Source organism: Alosa pseudoharengus, unplaced genomic scaffold (assembly GCF_046254945.1).
Source record: "Alosa pseudoharengus isolate Yale_2024_CS ecotype anadromous, Long Island Sound unplaced genomic scaffold, YU_APseudo_1.1 YU_APseudo_1.1_scf_15, whole genome shotgun sequence".
Lineage (NCBI taxonomy): Eukaryota > Metazoa > Chordata > Actinopteri > Clupeiformes > Clupeidae > Alosa > Alosa pseudoharengus.
The window spans coordinates 8,804,979-8,830,465 of NW_027468620.1; the positions used below are offsets into that span (position 1 = coordinate 8,804,979).

Genomic DNA, 25,487 nt, shown 5'->3' on the forward strand with positions numbered 1-25,487 from the left:
AGTGTGTCTTCAGCTGTGCTCCATACGTGTCTCTCACCTCTCCCCTAATCACTTTTAACCGTCATTACCAATTTGCTAATGATGGTGAATAACTAATCATGAGATGTACAGTATTTCGTAATATCTTTATTCTAATTATGTTTCCTATTGTAATCGTGCAATTTGTAATGTGCGATTTTTAGACAATGCGCTATGCCACTCCCTAAGTTCTTAATTGCCACACCCCTGGGCGCATTGTTTAAAAATTAAACGTGCAAAATAAGGAATTAAACTTTGCCCTTGGTGGAAAACGAGTTTTACGCCATGCACCAGTGTGCAAAATACAGCCCTTGGTGTTAGTCTGTCTTTAGGTCAATACAACATTTTTGTCTGTCTATGCTGTCTATATTGTCTTATGTGCATTTTTATGTTTGTTGATCTAGGCCGCCTAGCCTGTGTGGTCTGAATGACAATAAAGAAACGTTATATGGCCTAATTTAATATTTTCATGATATTAACAATCTAAAATGATGACTTTTCTTCTTTCCATTTGTAATCGATCATCGTCGACGAAGATATAGGCCTAGGTCTTAGCCTGCCACAGCCACCATCCAAATAGTGAACTTCACTTCAAGTGAAACAGCATTGAATTCACATTTCCCGTTGGCCAAGATGATGAAGAATATGCCTAAACCCACGTAGCAAGTAGACATGGACAACATAGCACTGTTAAGCCCTAGATTGGAAAATGATCTATTGTGCTGGCTTGATCAGCCTATCAAGATCTGCTGTAAATGTTTAAATATATGTCATAAAATATGTAGGCCCTATGTTCTTTTAGGGTCTTGTTGACACCAACATTTCAAGATTTTCCTTACAAATCCATTATTAGGGCAATAGAGTAAAATAGCTGTATGCTACCGCAGCACTTTTGCGCTTTCTGCTTGCATGCAAATTCCCCGGGGCGATCACACTAACATGCTTGAATTCAATTGTTTTCCTATGGAGCGATCTAACAGACTATCACGCCTTGCGTTTAAATGAGCGAGCCGCAAGCAGAACAACGACGAGACTCTCAAATAGAAAGTTTAACTTTTGTCTGAGCTTAGTCAGGGACCTAGCTATTTAGCTAAATTTAAAGGAATACGCCACCCCTAGGTGAAATTGGGTCTCTCCCCGCAGTCCCTAGAGTTGGATGAGTGAGTCAAAGCGTTTTATAGCCGACCCAGCCATTGTCCTAATCTAGAAATGGCCCTGTTAGCTTTAGCTTAGCGTAGTCGCTGTAATCCGGCGCTGCCAGCTAGCATGTCGTTGCAAAAGTGAATTCCTTTAACTATGGCGTATTCCTTTAACTATGATTCCTAATAACCTAATATCGCAACATAGTAGCCTACCCTAGTCTACAAAATACATTTTCAGGCCTACTATAGCCTACTTTAAAATAGTGACTTTGAAAAATAGACTATTCGTGCGAACGCTGCCATGGTAGGCTAACTATCATTCTCTTTTTATATACCACAAACAAAAAAATCAACCAGTTCCATGTATATGAGGCTGTTACTGCGGGTGGCATTTGCTGTCTGGCATAGGCTATAGGCCTGGTGTTAAGCTGTGGAGCATAATATGTTACAAAACAAAAAAATGTTTGCCAGTTACAGACTCATGGTCTCTTCTGCTGATTTGATTTGACATCTGTCCATGTTAGTTTGGGTCGGAGGGTCGGTCATCCAACACAAGGCTTTATGTTCATTTGTCTACCACTAAGTATGGGCCACTGCCAGATGCAACCAGAATAAAGAGTATCAGCCTGGATAAATGAGACAGTGAGCAGGATCTGAATAAATCCAGTCAAAACACATCACATCACTTCAACATCTTTCTCAACACACCCTTTCACCTCTAAAGCCTGTTGAAGAGAATTACACACTGACTAAGATAACTTGCCTCCAAATGTGTTATTACTGTCTCTCTATACTCTCCCCCTCCCTTTCTCCCCATCCACCTTATCCTCTGTTTCTGAGTGTGGCTTTGTAATGTGTCCCATTCTATTGCGCCGAAGCATTGTGCTGAAATGATCAATTGCAATTCAAACAATAAATTGTTGTGTTCACTTAAGATTCTTTTATGTCAGTCTGGGCGTGTTTGATTGGATGGAAGAAGGCCAAAAGCAAGGCCAAAATGGATGCCTATTTTCAATTTGTATGGTCATGAATGGTCACATTGTGCAGACACTGTTAATCAAGTGACATTGAGAAAATGGAGATGGAGGGTAACCACACTTGCCTCCTCTGTTGAATGGACAGAGCCTTGGGGCCTCCAAACTCCACACACAATCATGGGTGACTAACTATATCCAGATGGCCCAGGGACTAAAAATGTGAGCGGATATTTCTCAGTTTGAGGATTTTCAGTACGAAGCAATCATGCAAACCCCAGGGGGGGAAAGGTGACCTCCTAGTCAAAACAAAGTAATATCTGGAAGAACAAGAAAAAGGAACAGTGCATATTGTTTTATCAAGATAAAAGAGGGTAAATGGTTTCATTAATTAATGCACTACACCCATATACCTTTCATTCTCCTTCTCAGTTTTTTCTCACTTTGCATTGTTTTTCCTCATAAATTCAACCCATTTATAACCTTTTTGTTCAACAGTGTGAACACTCCCATGTTAGTATTGCACAGACATCTCCACTCCACTAGAAACCCCCCCCCCCCTCTCCACTAGAACCCACCATGGAGCCTAGAGAGCCTTCTGCCCGTAGTCCCTAAAAAAAACACATGTTTCTACCAATCAATCACAGTCACAGAGAAGAAACCAGATCTTCACCAAGTACAGCACCACCAGCAGCCACCAGGAAACTCTCGCTTCTCACGCAAGTTCTATCTGAGTAGGAGGGGCCAGCTTCCCCTCCTACTACTACCAAACACACCCAGACATGCACACACAGACACGAACATTCACACACATATGAACACACTCTCTCTCTCCCACACACACACATACCCACTTACCCATATATGAACACAGGCACACCCACTCTCTCGGACTGAGACAGAGGACAGTGCATGGAGTTGCAGCTGCGTAAATAGACTGGATCTCTAGAAGTGACAGGAACTTGGGCACCATCAGTAGTCACAGATTCCGTGGGACATTCATTCATTCCAAGATGAACTCATTTTCAGCCAAAATACAGTCCAAGATGGAGCTAGCCAGGACAATGAAGGATGAGGATAAACTGTACAGGTACAATGGAATTCTTTACCCTGTCATCATGAGCCCCGTGGAGAATCTGAAGGCACTAGAAGACCTGGATGCCCGGCCAGATGATATCATGTTAATTGCTTATCCTAAATGTGGTAAGTTCCACAGTGAGGTTCAAGATTTTAGATAAAGCAAAAAAAAGTATAAAATGTGGTAAGATATGACTTAATTGCTCAATGTATTACTTGAAAAATGAATAATGATTAACGTTGGGGAAAATAGAATCAATGAGGGATATCACGTGAGGTATGTGAACTATGGCCAACACTAAACCGGTCTTACATTGTTTCCTGTCCTTTGTCATAGAATGAACCGTATGGAATGAAACAGATTCATGTACAACATCATGCTTGCTGAGTTTGAACTTTAAACATGTTCATGTTATGTATAAACTTCTACAAGGCACTTTATGTTGCACACCATATACTGCTGAGATTTTTATCTGAACCTGACAGAAAGTGATAGTGCCAGTGCAGAGTTACAAGGGCAATGGTACTTGGTAGGTGAAGGACAATATTATCTGAGCACAAGAACCTGTGAACACTGTTGTCTGATTGGATGTGTGGCGAAGTATGAAGAAAAAAAGACTATACACACTGCATGTAAATTGATATGCCCCAACCCTGATTAGTTGGTGTGTACATATGGTGAATGTGTACAGTATGTGTGTGTGTGTGTGTATGGGAGTTTTAGGAATGTAATCCACACATGCGCTGAGAGTAGCCGCTCCTTCTGACACTTACTGGAGAGATGACAGATAAGAAGCAGAGGGGGATGTTAAATTAAATATACACCTCTCCTTACAGCAGTGCACAGAGTGGAGTGGGCCCCTTGTGAAAGAGGCCCCAGCCAGGGACATGCTAGAGGGTGCCTGTAGAAAATCTTTAATCTTAAAGTTAGGGTAAGGAATGCTAACACATTTTTTAGGGAAGATACAGATTTTCCCCCTCAAAAAAGCATTGTTTTGCTCCATGATCAAAGCTAACCCAGCAATTAACATGAAGGGAAATGTATTAGATTTCTTTGACAAAAGTCTACAGAATAGAGATACACATAATTTTTTCTCCTTAAGGGGTGACACATTTTCTCTTTTGCACGTTCACTTGCTGGGGATATCATTTGTTTTTCTTTAGGTTTTTATTTGATTCATTCTTTTACAGTGTATGCCTGAATGTGTGTTTGGTCTTTCTAGACATTTTGCTACAGATTCCAGTATAGCAGTAGAATTTCTATCATGCTTTGTTTCTAGTAAATAAAGCTGATTTTTCCTTCCTATTAACCTCTAGGGTTCAACTGGATGGTTGCTGTGCTCCGGAAAATCATCACAGCTGGAACTGGACAGAAAGCAGAGTCAAGGATACCTCCACTTATTGAGTTCTATGGACCGGAAATGATTGAGGTTGTTTGGGTGAAAATTACACATACTGTATTGTCTAGGGTAGGAATAGAGAACTTGGAGAATGCCAGCTGTTTCCATCTTGTTAGGAACTGTGCAGTTTGCCAAAGCAGGTTACATTTTCATTTTCATTACTAGGCTACATTAAAAAGGCCCAAGTGTAAGTATATACCTGTTGCATGGTGTAGCTTTTTAGTCTTTCACTTTTAGTCAATCATTTAGTAAATGTTCAACCCGGAACACTAGAATATGCACACATCTCTACTTTCTCTTCAGAAGTACAGAGTTGTTGTCAGTGGTTCAGTTCTTCATTTCTCTTAACTTTTGTCACCTTAATTGGTTGTGCATGTGCTGGCTGTAGATTATAGGCTACTCTGTGTGGAGAGGCTCTCAAGCATCCATCATCTCTCCTGGAGCGTGTGCTTAGCCAGCCAGCACTGAGCCCCCTGCCTCAAAGACATGTTTGCACCAAAAACATCAAAACACAGCTGTTTGCACACACACGTCTGTGTGCTGCGTGGTGTGCGCTTTATACCAGAGTGCACTGTGCTGCTGAGACCCTTGTTGAATGTTTTTTTTCTTCTTTTTTTCTGATGCAGCCCCTTGCCCAGGTGCCGTCGCCGAGGTTTCTCGGAACCCATATGCACCCTGACAACATTCCAATGTCATTCAGTGTGAATAAAACAAAGGTTGGTAATCTCGCCATGTGCACAGACACAGACAGATACACACACATTCAGAAACAAACATACACACTCGTCTTTGCAACACTATGCTGAAATCTGCTTTGCCAGCTGTCAGGAACTTCCCTATCTTAAGTTCCTCTCCTAAAAAGCATATCCACATACCTCCTCATTACACACCACCAGCAAAATGTCCATGTTACATAAGAGTCCAAGCATTTCCTGTGTAGCCCATGTGCTGCATACTCCATATAACAGCCATGACATGGTTAATGTCAAATTAATGCATCAGACCCCCTGAAAGAAATAAGACATGCAGTGGAAGCAGCGACAACAGCATTTTAGGGACGCACATTCTCAGATCAGAGCTAGGCTAAAGGCCATGTATATGAGAATTCCATGGCCAGACACTGCACAAAAACAAAACAGATAGTCAGAACATGGCAGCGGTGCAACATGAACAAGTCCACTACAAATACTGATATCTACTGTAGCCACGTGTTATAATCTTATATTGGGGTAAATGTATATGTCCATGGTGTAAGTAAATTTACCTTAAGATACATTTATTTACTCCATGGACAGATACATTTACAAGAAAATGTATCTGCCCATGGACAGATAAATGTACTTGTTTTATGTCTTAATTTAAGAAGATTTTGACTTATTGTAAGTCAAATAAGTTTATGAGAAAGTAAGTATCTTTATACTAAAAACAATACCAACTACATTTTTTATGTTAATATAAGATTATAACACTTGAATATATATCAGTTTTTGCAGTGTCCAAGATGAGTGTTAAACTAGATATGTTAATCCAAAACACCTCTAGCTCTCTGAGCTAATGTTCTCTCTCTCTCTTCTCTCTTTTTACAGATGCTGGTGATTTTCCGAAACCCTAAAGACACTGTAGTTTCATTTTATCATTTCTCCAACAAGAATCCTGTTCTGCCATCTGCAGAGTCATGGGACCGTTTCTACTCAGACTTTATGAGTGGTGAAGGTAACCGTAGGAACTTGCATCTAAAACTCTCTAAAGTGTAAACTAAATATGTGTCTTTTCCAACAAAGTATGAACATAACATATAATAAAAAGGGGAATGCAGTGACAGCAGTATGTAGAAAAATATCTCAGAATTCCTGTATCATAGCAGCTCTTTTGCATTTTGATTTTGGTGGAAACTAGGAAGATGCTAGGTTGGTAATGGTCTACAGAGGGCCGCTCAGACAATGGCAGAAGTGCCATTCATCATGTTATGAGGTTATGTGCCATCAAACTGATTTTGGAAGCGTTATTTTAAGGTCAGAAAACTCTTAAGGATGCCTTTAAATAACTAACAACATCTTCACTCTTCCTGGGCTTACATTCTGGACGTTCTTTGAGGGAGAAAACGGCAACATTTGATTTTTATTATTTCAGAGATTGTTAAGAAAATAGAAAATGGCACCAAGAGTCTTTGCCATGACATAACAGCTGTTCTAATCCTTAGTTCCATGGGGCTCATATTTTGACCATGCTTTGGCCTGGGAGAAGCGGATGAATGATCCGAATGTCATGATTGTCACTTATGAAGAGTTGAAGCAGGTACCTTTGCAGTTGTAGTAAACCTCAAGACATTGAATGTTGATATTATTTGGAATGTCATAAGTGATCTTCAAACTATGTTTGTCTCTATACCAGGATCTGAGTGGAGGGGTTCGACGAGTCTCTGAATTCTTTGGCTTTAACCTAGATGATAAAACCATTGAAACAATAGCAGAGGGAAGCACGTTCAGAGCCATGAAGGAGAGTTCAAAAGATTCTCATGGACAGATGGGCAATGTTTTTTTCAGGAAAGGTCAGTCCACATCCATTCTAGTCACGCCCCCCCCCCTCCTTCCACATGCAAGTTTCTTGTCTAACTAACCATGTGATGTACATCTGAACGTACATAGGTCACTCTGCATTATGTGCAGTTCAGTTACTCATTTATAAGCTGTTGTTCTTTACATTGGCTTTACCTCATGGTTAACTTAAATTACTATATATAGTAATATTATAATACAGCAGTTGCTCCTCATGCATGACATTGTCATGTCTTTTTTCATGTAGGCCCTGTAACTTATTTGTGAGGCAGGCCTCTTGCTGATAAAGACTATTTATTTGGTCCAGGTAACATCTGAGTCATGGTTTTACCTTTTCCATCCAAAGTCCATCTGCCATGCCCACTTTTGCGCAAGATAAAAACATGCTGAATAAGTCTTTCAGTTCATTGTTTTCTTTGTCTTCACTACACAATATTTTTCATAGATGCTCATCAGAGGATTACATTTCCTCAGAGGAGGCTCTGCTGATTACTTTATCTGAGTTTAAAGCCCCCATATACATTTTTTTACCTTAAAATCATTTTGATGGCACATAAGGACGAAAGGGACTTTTGCCGCACTCTGAGCAGGCCTTATCGCTTGTAAAATAGTCATAGGAAGTTACTGTTTGGATAGGAATACCCCCCCCCCCCCACAGCTGGCAGGTCCATGGCACAAGTAAATTTCAGGCCTCAAGGGTTTAGACTCTAAGATTATTTATTATCTCAATCATGGAGAATGTAATTGATTTCTTCAGACAATTATTTAAAATGATACGACTTGTGATTGATTTAATTTAACTGGCCGTGGCTGTTTGTGATATTCTCTGCTAGCTGATCCAAATATTTTGGATATAATTAGGATCAACCTTCTAGAGTTGTAGTAGAGTCTGGTCTTGGTCTCGAGTCCGGTCTCGATACCATTTTTTGCTTACTCGGTCTCGTCTCGGAATTGAAAGCAAAAATACTCGGTTTTGACTTACGTTGGAAAGAGGCGGACTCGTAATTTTAGAGCGAGAACACGAATCCCCCCCACCCCATTTTTTTTTGTAATTGTGTATATTAGTATATTCTAAAATATCCACCATTACAAATATTCTTATTTTAATAAAAATTATAATATTGACTGGCAGTATATTATATCCCATCGTGCTATGCTGCGCAGTGCAAAGGTTTTAAAAGATACAATCTTTGTCCAAACGGTAGGCTACAAGTTATTCTGAAAAGGGTTGAAGTAGCCTGACCTACAGTTTTGCCATAATCTGTTATTTTTATGCGTGCCTCTGGTTGTAATAATTGACGAGATGAGTGAGCAATTATTAAATTTGGCAATTAATAAATTTGGTCACTTGAACCACAATTCAACACTTTCAACTTTAATGAAATGTTGACATTATGCCATACATTTTTGACTCCAGCTGAGTTCCTAGTCTAAAATTATTGTTCAGAAAAGAAGTTTGGTGGACAAATGTGTGCTAGACTGCTCCTATAGCCAACAATCCCCACTCTACCCTTTGCAGATTTAACTGTTGAATATGAATATGCGATGTTAAATGTAAGTAAATCATGAATCTACTCTTTTTTTGGACGGACTCGATGCAGTCTCGACTCCTTAAAGACTTGGTCTCGACTCGGTCTTGCCTCCTCAAAGACTCGGTCTCGTCTGTATTTTAAAACCAATGATCTCGGTCTCAACCCTTTAAAGACAGTCTCCACATGTGCGGTCCCGTCCCCATTACTACAATCTTCCCAGCAGAATGCAATAAAAACTAAAATAGTGACGACGAGTATCTGTTTAATGTAATGTGATTGTAGTGTCATTATAAACTTTTGCAGTTATGTTTTTGCCCACCAAGTTGCAGTTCTCATGGAAAGCTTTTTGATGGGTGTAAACTAACTTTTCTCGTAGATATTATCCAAGTCATACAGCTAATGAGTTGCAGTCTACATGTAGATAACATGCAGTGATATCCAAGATATTTAAGGGACACTTAGTCCCATATCAGTCCATCTATGTAAACAAACAGGTATTTCATATTTGTTACGTATAGTATATGTTTATACAACAGAGAGTCTTGAACATAATACACTGACCAGAACAAACTTCCATTTTTAGGAGAGGTTGGAGACTGGAAAAACCATTTCAGCCATGACCAGAGTGAGCAAATGGATACTGTATTTGAGAGACATCTTGGTGGAACAAAACTGGGGGCCCAGCTAAATTATGAGCTGCATTGTAAATGGTAAACAAATGAAGAGAGTACCACTGATCATCAGTACTACCACTTACAGTATCAACAACAAGCCAGGGGAATGGTGATGGCATAGCACAACAGGTGTATTACAGTAATAGGTTGCATAGGATGCATTTGCCTTTGTGTCTGTAATATGAACAGCATCACAGCACTTGAGCATTCATACTAGGGGCATTTCTTAAGACATGGCTTCAGAAGTGAGCATATGAGTAAGAAACTACATGTATATTTTTATTGTCCTGTTTTTTTTTACAGATTGTAGACTTTTGTTTTGTATCTTTATAACATGATTTGTACATTAAATAGACATAATCAATTTCACATATCCAATCAGTCAGTCCCACAGTCTCTTTGTCAACTCACTCATTCACGAGTCTTCTCCATGTCAGGCCAATCGTCCTACACTGACACCCACTGGGCTATTACACAAACTACTGGCTGACCAGTAAACATGTACTGTAATCATGCTTTTTATGAGATTTAAAACAAGCAATAACTTAAAATAAGATGGTTAGATGTATACAGAATAGACCTACAGCAGATACTGTTGTACTGAATTGGAGCTAAATTAATGGACACTGCCATATGGCCCACTAAAGCCAGATTATACATTTCCAACCCAGTTTTGGCAATGTTGATAGTAACAGGAAAATGAGAAGATGCTGAGATTGCATCACTTTATGATTTTCAACCATTCAACAAGCCACAACCATTCACTGGTTCAACAAACCGGTGGCTTATAGATTGGTTCAGCGAGGATACACTTTCATGTGCAATGTGACTACATCATCAACAGAGGATTATATGTAAAAGTGTGAGGCTCTGCATAGAGCAGGCTACTACAGGCTGCTCTTTATTATTATATGTGATCTGAATGATGTCATTACGCTTTCATAGCAAGACAACTCACTCACTCAGAGGTTCCCTTTTGGGTATTCATCTCCGTCAAATAGAAAACAGGCATGTCTCAAACAAGCAGTACATTGATGGTAGCATATATACCACAAAACAACCATTAGAATCTCTGACCATCCAATGATTAGATGGTCAGAGGCCAACAGACAACACAGTAGATGCTTCCATGATCGCATCCATGGACTCTCTAAAGCGAATCTATCTGCAACCTCATATCCATATTGGAGCAATCTTCAAAAGAATGTCAACTACACCAAATATGATAGTGAGGGTTGGGCAGTTTGGATAGGATTTGGATCGCCTCAGGGCCATAGAATGAGCGTTGTCACCATGCGATCAACAGTTCCAAAAAAAACTGTGCTGAATGGCTGCAGGAGGTTGGGTGTATTTCTGGAGGCTGAAGGGCATAATCTAGTAACTCACTGGCTACTGACCATTGGCAGTTTTCAGTTCCAAAACTGTCTCCATAACCCAGAAACTTGCATGGAAAAGCGATACCATCTTTTATCATGGTCTCTTATGGGAGTGTCACCATTGTTTTCTTTACCGCTCTGGCCTCAATCTTAGAGTTTGGAGACACTCTCAACCGGGACGGCTAGTCCAGGGACACATAAAAACTAAAGCAATTAAGGAGATAGCGTGTTGAGAGTAATAGCATATAACAGTTTCCTACTTGGGTAGTTTGGTGAAATGAACAAAGCACAAACACCTAAGATTCAGAGGGAATTCAGGCATTACAAAATAAAGTGAAAGTTAGGGAAAACAGTCCCTAAAACTCACAATCTAGGGAATTTAAGTACAGTAAGAAGGTAGGTAGAGGACCATTATTCTCATATCTAAGTACACTACATATCAATAGCCATAAAATACAGATGTCACAAACATCTGGCAAACAAGGCAAGACAATTTTATTTATATTGCTCATTTCATACCAAGGTACTTCAATGTGCTTTACACAGGCAGCAGTAGACATCAGAAATTTGTATAAAAGCAGACACCAGCAACACGCAACAAATAAAATATAGTAAAAGTAGTGAAATAACAATTAAGAGGAAAAAGGCAGTGTTATATAGCGCTCAAGTTCAATGATATCTAATGATATCTAGACATGGTCAACACTACAAAAGGGTGAAGAGACAACAAATAAAAAAGGCATGAGGTCCTATCTTAATATCCTAATATGCTAATCAAGTTGTCTCAAAATCATTGGTGACTGGCAACCAATTACAAGTGTACTCAAAACAGACTGGAATTTTACTGAACATATACTGTTTATACATTACATACACCCAATTGGGCACATCCATTTACAACAGAGAGCATATAGTATATCAGATTTATATGGACTTCAAACATTCTGGAGGAGACAAAAAGTTCCAGGTTCGTCACTGAAAAACTGTTTTCAGACATGTCCTCCACACTATAAGCAGATCTTTGTCAAACGGATGTACGACCCTTCGGGTGATTCAGATATAATGCTTACATGCGGACATTGTGTGTGAACGACACCGACGCACGTGAACAGAATCTCTGTGTGGTTGAACAAGTTGAATGTGGTTGAACATGCACATGAACAGAATCTCTGCATGTTCTTCGCTTTGTTCAGACATGAGCTCATTTACATAATGTCCGTCCGAAATACTAGGAGGGGAGTAGTGTAAGAGCCGCCTAGTTCAGAGTTCCAAATGTCGAGATATGTGGTTCAGATATATCGCCCAACTGCTTGATGTCCGCAGAACATGCAGACTTACACCTGTCTGAAAGCAGCTAATGTTTGCATATACAAAGCTGAGTCGAAATTCTTAACACCAATGTGTGATACATCTGATGTCTTGGAATGCAGTTTTGCGAGACTGCCGACATAGCTACAACAGTTTACACTTTTAATTTATGTTCAAGATCAGTAAGTGGAATATAATTAGCTTACTAGTAACACAAACAACATCAAACTGCCAAGACAGGGTTAGTATAAAGGTCAGACAAAAATAGTCGTGCCTGGATTTTGGATCCTGAAAGCAGGGTAAACAGACTCTTTGAAAGTACTGTGGAATGTGTATAGATGTTCTGGCTCTTCCAATTCCTTCATGCTTCCTGCAATTCTGTAAAAGGACAGGGTGCCAGCAGGCCAGTCGAGAAATATTCCCATCTTCCACGAGGAAGAGACAGAAATGGGCTCAGTAATGTTATTGTGGCTAACCGTACTCTTCCCTTTCTCATCGGACCAGAAGAAATTCCAGGAGTCACTGTTCTGCCCCAGCAGTACCCCTTTACCCGTTCCTTTTCGTATGATGGAGCTGTACGCCACACCAACATGCACTTCAGAGCCGGACTTCTCTACCTCCCAGTAGTGCCGTTCATTTAGGCCCTCTCTGCACAGAATTTGATTGCACTGGTCAAACCTATTCGGATGATCAGGATATGATTCTTTCTCAGTTTGACGCTTTACTATTTTCTCATTGGTGCTCACATTAAGGTTAACATTTGCTGTTTCCGGATCTAACCTCAGATCAACATCATCTAAAAGGAAAAAAAATAGAAAATTAGAACTAGGTTCAGCATTCAATTATACAGTGTATAACAAATAATGGTAAAATATAAATGTACATTTGTGAAGCCATGGTTTTTCTCTGCACTCTCCTGCGTGGTCCATACTGAGAACAAAAATGCATAAATGATTATTAAGTTACACAAACATAAATATTCAAACCACATGCACATAAAAAAGAGAAACAACAATGGTCCCCTGCAAGTGAGTTAAAGCGGAGTTTTGGTCTAAAGTTTTGGTTAAAAAATTTGGGTGCACCTAAATGTTGTGCTGGTGCCTAAATACATTGTTTCCTGATGCCAATGCGGTTTATTATCAGTTTGAAAAAGTTAGGCAAAGTAGGAAGTAATGTCAGGAATCCCTGATCAATGTGAATAGTTAGGCTGGATCAATGATTTCAAATTTAACACAAAGTCTACACCTGTTACGATGCTAGGGTTGGAAACGTTTGCCAATCCTGAGAGGCCAGACTCTCTTCACAAAGAGGTCTGAAGAGCCTGGTTATATCCAGCTAAGGTTATTCAACATAACATTATGAACTAGATGTACTGCAGAGCGGTACAAAATATGACCGCCGCCCAGTCCAGCACATTTTTTCCACAAAAATAAGTCACGTTTGTCAAATTGTGTTCATCTTCTACTTTGTTCCTTTTTTGTGTTTGTAATTGAGTGTGTGCAGAGTGTGTGGTTGTTTTTGTGTATATGTGTGCTTCTGTGTGTGTTTATTGAGTGTGTGTGCCTGCATGTCAGTTAGTTTTTTTGTGTGTGTGTGTGTATGTGTGTTTGTGTATGTAGGTGTGTTTGTATGTGTGGGTGCATGTGTGTCTGTATGTGTGTTTATGTGTTCGTGTTGTGTGTGTGCATGTATGTGTGTGCGCATGTGTAGCGTGCCATTCAACCACTTTACCAATAACCTAGCCCATCTGTTACAAAAATGCATACAGAACTGGTTCCTTCCTTCAAAATACTGTAGGGGACTAGTGAATCACCATAATTTAATAATGTTAACATCAAATGTAAAGTACTGTATATACCATCTACTCTTTGCGATAAGTGCCATGGGATCTTTAACAACCATGGTGAGTCAGGAACTCAATTTAACATTCATGCACAGGAAAACATCTCCTGCAGTACAGTGTCCCTGTCACTGCAATAGGACATTAGGATTGATATTTGTTTGGTGGCTTTTGGCCACAGGGAAAAGTGCCACCTACTAGACAGCAAACAAACCCCACTTCCAGCAGGAACCTACTCTCCCAAGGAGGTTTCTTATCCAAGTACTAACTAAGCCTGCTTAGCTTCAGTAATTCAGCAAAGTCAGGGTATCTGCTGGTGTGCATGTGCATGCATGCGTACATATGTCTATTGTGTGTGTATGTGTCATACGTATGATTACTGTGAATGTATGCGTGTGCGTGTGACAGTGTGTATCTGTTTATGCACATGTGTGCATGTGGAATGGGTTAACATGGCCCCTGGAGGCAAACATACGCAAAATTGGTCATCCTAGGCCAGGGGTGGGCAAACTTTTTGGCTCAAGGGCCACATTGGGTTTTGAACCTTACACTTTCAGGCACTCACTTCACAATCCTCAGTTTGTCCAGACTGTCTTTTAACTGAAGAAGTAACCCCATTGCAGAGTCTCCTGGATTGTAGCTAAGGTCCAGTTCTTCTAAATTGTTCTTCTGATCTGACTCATCAGACCTCAGAGCTTTGGCTAGAGAATCAAAGCTGGCACTGGAGATGCAACAGCCTGACAACCTGCAAGGAAGAAGAAATGCAAGGAAAGTATGAAATGTTAACTTCCATCGTCAATCCATCACACATTATATCAAGATTAATCTTTTTGTATTGACACTACCTACATTTTCTTTTTCCCCCTATACCAAATATGTGTACGTTCTTTGTCTATGTATTGCTACGTGGAAGAAATGGTTGATTAATTGATGAGCAGAAATAACATTTTCTAATGAGACATCACAAAGAAGAACTGACACTTTATAACAATATTCTCAGTTCTAAATCTATTGATGCAGCTGTGGGGAAAACAGATTATGCAATGCCACCATTTTGATGACCAATGAGTTCTTATACTGTGGGTTTAAAACTCTATGATTTCAAGGTTTATTTCTAGGACTTGGGACTAATCTATGTGGTGAGTATATAAATGTTCTCTTTTACAAAATATACAATTAAATCGATATCATGTTAGTGGCCCATGAGTAGCCCATACCCACATACTATATACCTGAGGACACTCAGACGACAAGAACGCAATCCAGCACAGAGTGCATCCACTTCAGATTTCTGAAAATCATTGTTACTGAGGTCCAGATCCTTGAGTCTGGAGTGTGGACTCATGAGGACATCTCGAATCACTTGCACATCCAGGTAGTTCAGTCTGTTGTGACTGAGGTTCAGCTTCTCAATTCTGCAGTTTGGACTGCACAGACCTCGCGAAAGACACATCATTCCAGATTGTAAATTGTTGTGGCTCAGGTCCAATTCTGTCAACTGAGCATTTGGCATGCAAAGTGCTGAAGCCAATGTCGGAGAGAACTTTTTAGTGATGCCAATGCAGTTTAAGCTATAAAAGCAAACGAGACATTTATATTAGCAGCAAAATAATTTAATGTGGCATGTATAATTTTTTAATTCTTAAAATATTCACTCACTGCACTCTTTTGAAGAACGGGATAGCAGGAGTGAGTCTGCGGTAGCAGTCCTCATCAGTTATTCTGTACTGCTTCAGGTCAAGTTCAGACAGGACTTCCTCTGATGTGACTAACTGGTACGCCAGAGCTGAGCACTGGAACGAAGTGAGGGGCTTCTTGGCGAGACCGGGCTTATGATGTTTCAGTTCCTCCAGAAAGGACTTGTCATGAAGCTCAACCAGACAATGGACAAGGTTAACACACCTATGTGGGCAGAGGTTATTTTTTCTCAGTGCTTTGATGTGTTGGACAACTTTTTTGTGGTACCTGTTGCTGCTTCGCTGGTCAGGCAGAAAACCCTTTAAGAGATCTTTACTGGAGTCAAGTGAGATGCCAAAAATAAATCGTGTAAAAAGATCTAGATGTCCATTTTTATTATTGATGGCCTTGTCAACAACAGCATTCAAAAAGTCAGTCAAATTGCTGAACTTCCCATGCTTTGGTTTAAAGCATCTCAGTGCATCATGGTTGTTGCCTGAAAATTCATGAAAAGCATACAAAGCCGCAAGAAACTCCTGAAAACTTAAATGTATGAAGCAATAAGACTTTTCTGAATACAGCCCCCATTCCATTTTCAAGAGCTCTGCACAAAGACCTGGGCATTTCAACGCATCACTGATGTCAATGTTACAGTTTTTAAAATCGTTTTCATCAAAGTACATATGTGGCATCTCCAAATACTGAAAGGCTAGCTTTCCTAATTTCAGGATGATGTCGTGGTGTTGTTTAAGATTATCTGATCGAGACTGAATTCCCTGATATTTTTTGTGGCTGAAACCTGTCAAAATGATGAGAAAGTGAATGTACATTTCAGTCAGACTTTTGGGGCTTACACCACATTTATTTCCATTTTGACTGCTGGTAAGTACACGAGCTGACATCCAGCAGAAAAGTGGCACATGGCACATGATAAAGAGGCTTCTGGTGGATTTGAGGTACGACATGACTCTTCTAGCCTCATTCTGATCCTGCACTTGCTTCTCGAAATACTTCATCTTCTGCTGATCATTGAAACCTTGTATCTGTGTGACGTATCCATCGGTCAGTATCTCCTCTGGGAGTTGAGCAGCTGCTGCAGGGCGAGTGGTTATCCACAGATGAGCAGAAGGCAGCAGCTTTCCCCTCATGAGATTTGTGAGAAGCACATCCAATGAAGCTGCTTCCTTCACATCAGTTAGGACAGGGTTGGTGGCAGCCAGTGGACAGTCACTTTCATCCAGACCATCAAAGATGAGCAAGAGCTTGCCTTCAAATATGCTTGCACTATCCACTTTCTTAAGGTCAGGGTAGAAGGAATAGAAAAGTTCAAGTAGACTGTACACCCCAAGTTTGTATTTGTTCAAATCTCGGAAAGGAAACAAAAAAACAAAGTCAAAGTCAATGTCATCTTTGTTTCTTCCTTTAACCCAATCACAGAGATATTTCTTCACTGTTATGGTCTTCCCGATACCAGCAATTCCCTTTGTTAACACATTTTTAACACATCCCTTGCCTCCAACTCCGGGTTTGAATATTTCATGGTATTTTATCACATTTCCTTCTGAGGTGTATGACATATGTGCTGTTTCAACTTGCCAAATCTCATGGTTGTTATTGACTTCCGAAAAATCACTTCCTATTATATGAATCTCTGTGTAGAATTCATCAAGATCTACAGCCTCTGTCATTTTCATGCCTTGAAATTCCTTGCGGTTCCTTATACGAGACTTGATGGCATCTTTTACTGCTTGGATACCTTCATTGGAGCATGTCTTGGGCTCTGTTAAAAAAAAAAAAGACAAATTCATTTTTTTTATTAGATATTATATATATTAGATACATTGTACATTATTTACAATCATGTTTGTGTGGTAGGAGTGTGCAATATTGACAAAATCTCAAATATCTGTAGATGATATTTCACATCTTAAAAAAAGTCTCAAATTATAAAAAAGTCTCAAAGTATGTCATTCATGCTAATATGATATTAATTGGTCCTTCTTTGTGATATTAATGGAAACAACTTATCTCAGAAATAAAACTCTTAATACTTTACTTCAACCTGAAGCATTCAAGTAAATAAATAGGAAAACACTTCCCCACCAGTGCAAGTATTAACCAAGGGTCAGAGTGAATTTTAGAGGGTGTACACACGGCACTGTGCACACATGTGACCATAAGTTATAAGAACACTTTGAAAGGTTAATGTAACATGGTCTAGTCCAGGGGTCTCCAACCTTTTTGGGAATGAGGGCTACCTGAAGACCCGAAATCGTATGGAGGGCTACTCATTTTAAACAAAAATACCCTCACCCCTTTTTTGCGAGGGTAGTCCTCCTAAATAATAGGCCTATGTGATTTTTACTTATAAATTATCAATATTGTGTAGGCCTATAAGTCTTTATATATTAAGCAACTGTATTTTCAACTTTAATATCAATAACCTATGCAACACTACCAACATTTTTGTTCAGTTTGTTCATTTCAAAGTTTGCATGAATCTAATCTTTTATTTTATTTTTAACAAAAAAAAAAAACAATCTTTTTGTGCCATTAATAATTTGGGTTACAATTTATACCCACCCACCATTATGAATTCTGTTTAAGTTCTGATTTCAGTGGACAATTCGGTTTTAACATGTCAATAGTAATCGCCCACACCACCCTAACATATGAAAAGTCCTTTTAAAGTTATTGCACACGTGAAATCTCTCCATGATCTGACAAAAAAGGTATTGCACAGTCCTGCTCAGTCATGCATGCCACAACATTTTCAGCGCTATTAAACGGCAGTAGCCTACGGTGGAAGGCCTGTGAGCTAAAGCAATTGTTTTTCAGTCCTTGAACAATCATGCAAGAACCGTATTTGACGAACATGGAATGGCCACAGAACTTTTGCAAAGATATGCTTCCATTGGCTACACCAGACGAGCAAGTTTTTTCCCCTTTACTGTCTATGCGTGCAAGCAGCGTGTGTGCGCTCCGCTTCCGTTGTTGTTTAAAGATTGAATGGGAAATGGATTTGGAGCCAAAGGCTAAAATTTTACGCAGCTACAATTTGTGAGGTATCACCAATATCAATTTAATGTTACAGATGTATGGCTACATACATTCTTAAAATGGTTCTGGTCTAGACTTAAATATCTATTGAAAACTTCACAATGGAGCGTGTTTTTAGAGCGTGATCGATCTGCAGGCGACCTGTTGGCTATTTTTAGAAGGTGCGCTGGGGGCGCCTCATAGCCGTCCCGCGGGCTACCTGGTGCCCGCGGGCACCGTGTTGGAGACCACTGGTCTAGTCCTTCTAACCCAGGGGTCTCAAACTCAAATGAGCTGGGGGCCAATTCTGCCAACGTCATCTGATTGGAGGGCCGGCTATTTCTGAAAATGCAATGTTCTTTTTTTCAAATACCACACAAAACTGCAAACAGAAAGTGCAAGTGTTTTTATCTAGTTTTAGACACCTGTGCTAGCAACCTTAGCTTATAAATAAAATAATGATAAAATAAATATTAATACAAATTATAAAACAAATGAAAAGCATAAAAACAGGTATGTGTGTGTTTCACACCAAATAAAAATATTTTCCTCTCATAACTTTTTTAAACCTGGCAAACTATAGGCGTCAGGGTTAAGAAAGCAACACCATTGGATTTTTATATAAAAATTTCAAAAGGCCATGGCTTGAAAGTGGTCAGAGATAAAGTCCTACTGTAAATGTAAAAATCTTTGAGTAAAACAAAAGTTTATGAAGGGGGTAAATTTACCCATCTAATTTGCCACTGGATGGCAAGCACCTCAAATTATGCACCTTTCAATAAATAATGGATGAACATATTTGAGCAGGTTTACTTTCCTTTTTTCATATTACCCACATAACAAATTAACAGGAAAACACCTAAGATGTATACCAACACCTAAGATGTATATGGTTTCTAAACCACAAGGCCTACAATAAAGTATTCTGGTCAAATCAGTTCCTATCGCGGGTAAACTGAGTACCCAGAAGTTCGCATCATATTGCGGGTGACTTTGTAGTTTAGAGCCCTATTTCTACTAGCCCTGCTGTCTGTACCACGTCCATTACGGACACTATCATCACGATTACCACTGCAACCTCCAAGCTATGTTGGGCAGAGGGTCGAAATAAGCATGGTATGCTTAGTGGACACCGTCGTATACACGCAGACGCACCTCCATTCAATAGACGATCGATCATAATCTCCAAAAGGATATTCTCCTTCAGATTTAGAATAGGTGAATAACATAGCCTACCAGGTGAACTGGTCTACTATTTAGCCTCAGATCCGCCATAGTGTCTACGCTCTCCGAACGTTCGCCTGCCCCCTTGCACACGCCACATGATTAACATCGTGCAACATTGCAGGAACGTCTGTCTGTCAGTGTGTCTGTTACCCGCATATCTGTCGAAACGTTTGTCTCGTTTGATTTCAAACTTGACAGGTGTCTTGCTACGGGCACGAGTAAGTGAAGTGCCAAGTTTGGCGTTGTTTGGAGAAGTAGGCTAATGCAAAAGATATCGTTAAATATATGGTAAAAGAAGCACACGTTGGCTTTCTACGCTCTACTGTAGCCACTCCCCCTCTCACACAGCACAGCGCAGGACCAGAGGCAGAGATGATTGAGTTTTAGCAGCACTATATCATGGGTTAAGATGCAAGATGTTTGGATGATTATCATGTCTGACCTCAACAATAAAGACTCCCTGTATGCAGTTTGCTTGCATAAAATGATTCCGCAGATTTTGCAACAACATGCCAACAAACACAGGTATGTAGTGCATACCTGTCAACACTCCCGTTTTTCCCGGGTTTCTCCCATATTTCAAGGTCATCTCCCAGCACCCTCCCGTTTTGTTATTTCTCCCGGAAAACTCCCGTAATTTGCATGGCCATCAAACTTCATTTTAAAATCATTGATCAATTCAGGTTGCCAGATTGTGTATGAAATACACCCTACACATACACGATCACTTAGTTTCAATTTCAACCGTTTTGTCATAGGCCTAGGCTAAACCTGGCAACCCAAAATCCAAATTAGGAAGCGGGTGCCGACTGCGCAGCCTGAGTCTCGTCGTAAGCAAGCGGGCTAGTTCGAATGGCCTACTCCAGAACTAGCTGAAATTGTTGGGAATTTAATTGATTAACACATCACATAAACTGTTGTTGATACACTGAACTTGTGCCCTCGGAACCAAATCTGACAGCAAGCAGCTTTGGAGTTTTGGAAGTAGGCTGCAGGCAGGCAGCTGGTGGATACATAACTGGCATGTGTAAGGTAATGGTAAGGTAAAAGCAACGACCAAAATGCAGTGTTGAAACAAGTGTATGAAACGTATTAAATATGCAAACACAGATCCGGTATAGACACTGACACCCCCCCGTTTTTGGAAAGCTAAATGTTGACAGGTATGATGTAGTGGCTATTCTTTCACACAAACATACAGGTATTTGTGGGCGTTTTTGCCAAGGGGGCAGGCGAATTCCCGGAAGTAGAAGCATCGATGTAGCGGTGGTTATCAACTCTCTGCTAACCCCATAGAACGCCCATTCATTTAGGATTTTTTTGAACTCCCACAACTTCATATAACATATATCATGTGCCGATATTTTAGCTTCTGTGTTATCTACATAAACAATAAAAGGCAAAACAAGACTCGACTACCTCGTACGTAATGTTAGGTTCCCGTAAGAAGAATGTTTAGCATGTCCGGTTGAAGGTAAGCTAACGCACTGAAGGGAGATAACTGTATTGTTTGGATAAGAAGCGTAGTCCAGCCAGCACGGAAACTCGTGAACAAAGCTATGTAGCCTACAATAGCATTGTAGCCTATGTTAAGGTAAAGCATAGAGGCAAGTAAACCTAATGGAAAAACAGTAGTTTTACCGTTAGGTAGTCTAACGATAATCATTTCAGAGGTTTTCGATGGATTGACGTAGGTCAGAAAAGTGGAAAGAAGATTAGCCTCAAGGCTATAACTTTTTTGTTTTACCATGACTGTTTTTGAAGATGACCATGTGTGGTAGTTTCAACATTAACACGACTTGATATCACTTGTGAGGATGATATTAATAATAATACATAAATAAATGTTTAACTTTGATGACTTTGAAGGCGAAGGAAGTGTGATAAGAATTTCTGTGTAGCCTATCTATCATATGAGTTACAAGATTCAGTTCGATGGCTAACGTCACGAAGTTAAGTGCGAGTCTGCGCAGTACTGGGGGGACCAACTGAAAAATGACTCAGTACCCTCCCATTGAGAACGACGGAGTCTGTTCGTCCATTTCTTTTACTGTCTATGGTTTTTGCGAGGTAACCAGGTACGCCATGTTTTTGGAGGTGCAAACAAACGCTGCATTGCCATTGAGATCACATAGTAAGGAGCTGGCTCAATGGTTATAAATGTATTGTCGTGTTTAGTTGTATAATGAAAGCACAGCTTTTATAGCCATCCATGCGTCTTTCCTTCTGGCTCTTTGGCTATGAATTTAGTAACTATAGCGGACTATTCAACATCTTTAGAACACTAAACAGGTGGAGGTGTCAAATGTTGAGTTTCTCCAGTCTAGATTTTTTGACGTTAATCACTCCTATGATGTATTGCTATTGTCTAGTAAAATCTGTTTTGAAGTTAACTGATGGTCAAATCAACCAAAACTCTGATTGTTTGCACCTCTAAGTGGTGTGTGACGTAGGTCTGTGACGCAAGTTTGTGTGAAAGAATTCGAGATTACATTAAAAGCATGTGCAATAAACTGATGCTTCGAATAGCCCAGGCTACTTTGGACTTGAGACGACAATTCCGACTGCAAGGTCCCAAATTAAACGAGCGATAGGCTAATGGTCCCGATTTAACTCCGTTTCAGAAGACGTGCCACACAGCTAGACAACAAGTGGCATACAGAGTGACGTCACTTATGCTACCAAAGACTGTTTTTGAGTCACATCATTGCAAATCTCATATGAGTGTATCTATATGTTTTTTCTTCTATATCGTTAAGCTATTCAATAGGCTAAACATATATGTAGCATTGTCTTAAACACAGACTCCAGAATGATCAGCATTTATAGGTGGCCACAGAACAAGGGGTGAAGGGTGACACATAACCACCCACACAATGACAAGGAATAACATTCTTTGATACATGTTATTCATAACCGACAGAGGCGGACAGAGTACACAGCTTCATTCCTTGTGTAAAAGTACAGATACCCTGTGCTAAATTTTACTCAAGTACAAGTAAAAGTACAACAGGCAGATGTCTACTTAAGTAAAAGTACTGAAGTACTTGTTTTAAAAAGTTCTTGAGTATCAAGAGTACAAGAGTAGCCTACATTTTCTAAATATTGCATTATTACTGCCACAGTGCTTACATTTATGTACAGACACGTCCTACATGGAGTTACGAAAAATTTTAATGTTAATACCTTGGAGAATTTAAAAGGAATTGAAAGTAAAATCAAGTCATTTTCATCTTTTTACCATGCCAGGGATGGGCAGTATTTCTAACACATGTATTTAAAATACGCATTTCAAATATAAAATACTATTTTGTAATTGAAACACTAGAAGCGAAAAACTATCATTAACTTGTTCAGAAAATTGAAATAGTCGGCGAGGTGGGGCAACAGGTTGGCACATTCCCGGGATGGACCTGCTGCGTCTTCATCCATTGTTTTGTCTATATGGTTTCATCTCTTATCTAAATCTGACCATGGAGTTGACTTTGGCGGAAAGCTAAAGGTGATTTCTGATAGGCTGTCCCAATCAGTGGCGCCTGCACAATCCAATCACGTTTGAAAGGGAAACAACAAATTGAGGGTTTCCGAGATTTTTCTTTCTTCCTTTTTTTTAGAAAGTAATGGGTACTCACGATTATGGATAGAAATGTAGTGGAGTACAGAGTACAATATTTGCCTCTCAAATGTACTTGAGTAAAGTCATAAGTATTCCCCAAAAATTATACTCAAGTAAAGTACAGATCCCTCAAAATTGTACTCAAGTACTGTACTCAAGTAAATGTACTCCGTTACTGTCCGGCTCTGATAACCGACACCTCTGAAACATGAACACACGGTATACTCGTGAGCAAAACACATGCCAGCCGTATGCATCTTACAATATAGCCTTACATCAAAGCTTTAGGCTTATGTCAGAAACTTCTCAGAAATAAAACTCTTAATACTTTACTTCAACCTGAAGCATTCAAGTAAATAAATAGGAAATGTAATAAACAGCTAGACAACGAGTGGCAGACAGAGTGTGATGTCACTTACAGGCCTAGGCCAGAGTGATAGAGAAAACTCTCTGTCTATGGCTCTGGCCTATAGGCTAGCCTAGGCTACCAGAGATTGAGTCACATCGTTGCAAATTTCAAATGATGATGCATCATTCTACAAAATGATTTGTCCTCAGTATCAGGAAGTTATTCAATAAGCCAATATTCAATAATAACCTATAGCCTTAACTCAAAACAGCTGTTAGGCTTATATCATTCTGATCTGTAGAAATGTCACATGCAGCCATGCCGTGCCATGCATTCAGTATTCATTATTGGATGCTTAGCTGGAATGATGTTTTTCCCTATCATCCTATTTTCAAAGCAGACATACCTGCGGGCATGTAATTGGGCTACGGGGTTTCTACAGGAATGGCATGTTTGAACGGGCACTGCACTACTCTGAAATGGCGGAGTACCTAATCAATCGCTATTAGCACTTCTCCTTCCCTGTATTTGCGCGATACTCCCACATCCCACCCAAATGTATAATGCATCAATGCATATGAAACTATGTTCCGTGGTAGCAGGTTCAAATGTATCATGATTTTTTTGTGTGTTTTTAGATGGATATTGGATGTGAGAAGAAGACAATGATTGTTCCATAACACAGTGAATATAGTAGAGTGTGAATGTCCCACACTGGGAAGCATTATAGTTTGATACTGCAGCTGAAGTTAGACTTGAAGAAAAATCTTTTTTAACAGCCATTCCATTATTGAAAAGTTGATTACTTTTCTATGTAAAAATGAAATTAAATAAAAGATAGAAAATAAATCTTTGTGTGTGCTGTAAAGTGGTTAGAAAAAATGAAATCGGAATCGGCCAAAATTGGTATCGGCAGGTCAAACTCTATGAAAAATCAGAAATCGGGATTGGCCCAGAAAATTACAATCAGTGCATCTCTAGTGGGAATACGTCCTAGCTAAGATTTCTAGCCTATTCACCTGTAATATATCCCTGCATAGACATACACTACCAGTCAAAAGTTTGGAGACACTTAGAAATTTCCATTCTACTCCATTATAGACAGAATACCAGCTGAGATCAGTTGCATTGTTTTTTAATCAGGGCGGCAGTTTTACATTATGTGCTTACATAATTGCAAAAGGGTTCTCGACTGTTGTAGAAAGATATGGCTGATCTTTAATGCAATATCTACATTGCTCCTTATCAGCAACCACTCATCCAATGTTGCAAAGGTACATTCTGTTTACTAATCTGATATCATTTTAAAAGGCTAACTGAGAAAACATTGGAGAACCCTTTTGCAATTATGTAAGCACATAATGTAATCTGAAAACTGCTGCCCTGAGTAAAAAACCAATGATCTAAGCTGGTATTCTGTTTATAATGGAGTGGAATGGAAATTTCTAAGTGTCTCCAAACTTTTGACTGGTAGTGTATAATAGACATAATAAAACTGATAAAAACATAATAAGCTACCACAAATAATCTTAATTAAGTATGATTACAGTAATATTTAACAGTAATATTATTTACAGCAATAGTAATATTGACATGCAATATTTGTCCCCAATCCTCCATGTTTTTGTTGGTTGCCATTTCCCGTAGACAATAATATGCCTTAGCTAAGGCTATTTTTAGCCT

At 39.5% G+C, this 25,487-nt stretch overlaps 2 protein-coding genes across 3 annotated transcripts in view; one reads left to right on the forward strand and one right to left on the reverse strand.

Moving 5' to 3' along the window:
• The first annotated feature begins 2,935 nt into the window (after nucleotides 1-2,935).
• On the forward strand, nucleotides 2,936-9,753 carry LOC143124842 (sulfotransferase 6B1-like). Its single transcript, XM_076286531.1, has 7 exons — nucleotides 2,936-3,337; nucleotides 4,529-4,641; nucleotides 5,238-5,327; nucleotides 6,198-6,324; nucleotides 6,812-6,906; nucleotides 7,003-7,159; nucleotides 9,282-9,753. The coding sequence occupies exons 1-7, from the start codon at nucleotides 3,148-3,150 to the stop codon at nucleotides 9,410-9,412; spliced, it is 903 nt and encodes a 300-aa protein (XP_076142646.1). The 5' UTR covers nucleotides 2,936-3,147; the 3' UTR covers nucleotides 9,413-9,753.
• Nucleotides 9,754-11,252: 1,499 nt separating this feature from the next.
• The window catches only part of LOC143124126 (NACHT, LRR and PYD domains-containing protein 3-like), a 35,929-nt gene continuing 21,694 nt past the window's right edge, over nucleotides 11,253-25,487 (reverse strand). For both annotated transcript variants that reach the window (XM_076285445.1, XM_076285444.1), the window contains 5 exons: nucleotides 15,556-17,353; nucleotides 15,129-15,467; nucleotides 14,462-14,641; nucleotides 12,940-12,986; nucleotides 11,253-12,852 (listed from right to left, as the gene is read on the reverse strand). In XM_076285445.1, coding sequence (XP_076141560.1) covers nucleotides 12,311-12,852; nucleotides 12,940-12,986; nucleotides 14,462-14,641; nucleotides 15,129-15,467; nucleotides 15,556-17,353 — 2,906 coding nt within the window. In that variant the 3' untranslated portion in view covers nucleotides 11,253-12,310. The remainder of the gene's footprint in view (nucleotides 12,853-12,939; nucleotides 12,987-14,461; nucleotides 14,642-15,128; nucleotides 15,468-15,555; nucleotides 17,354-25,487) is intronic.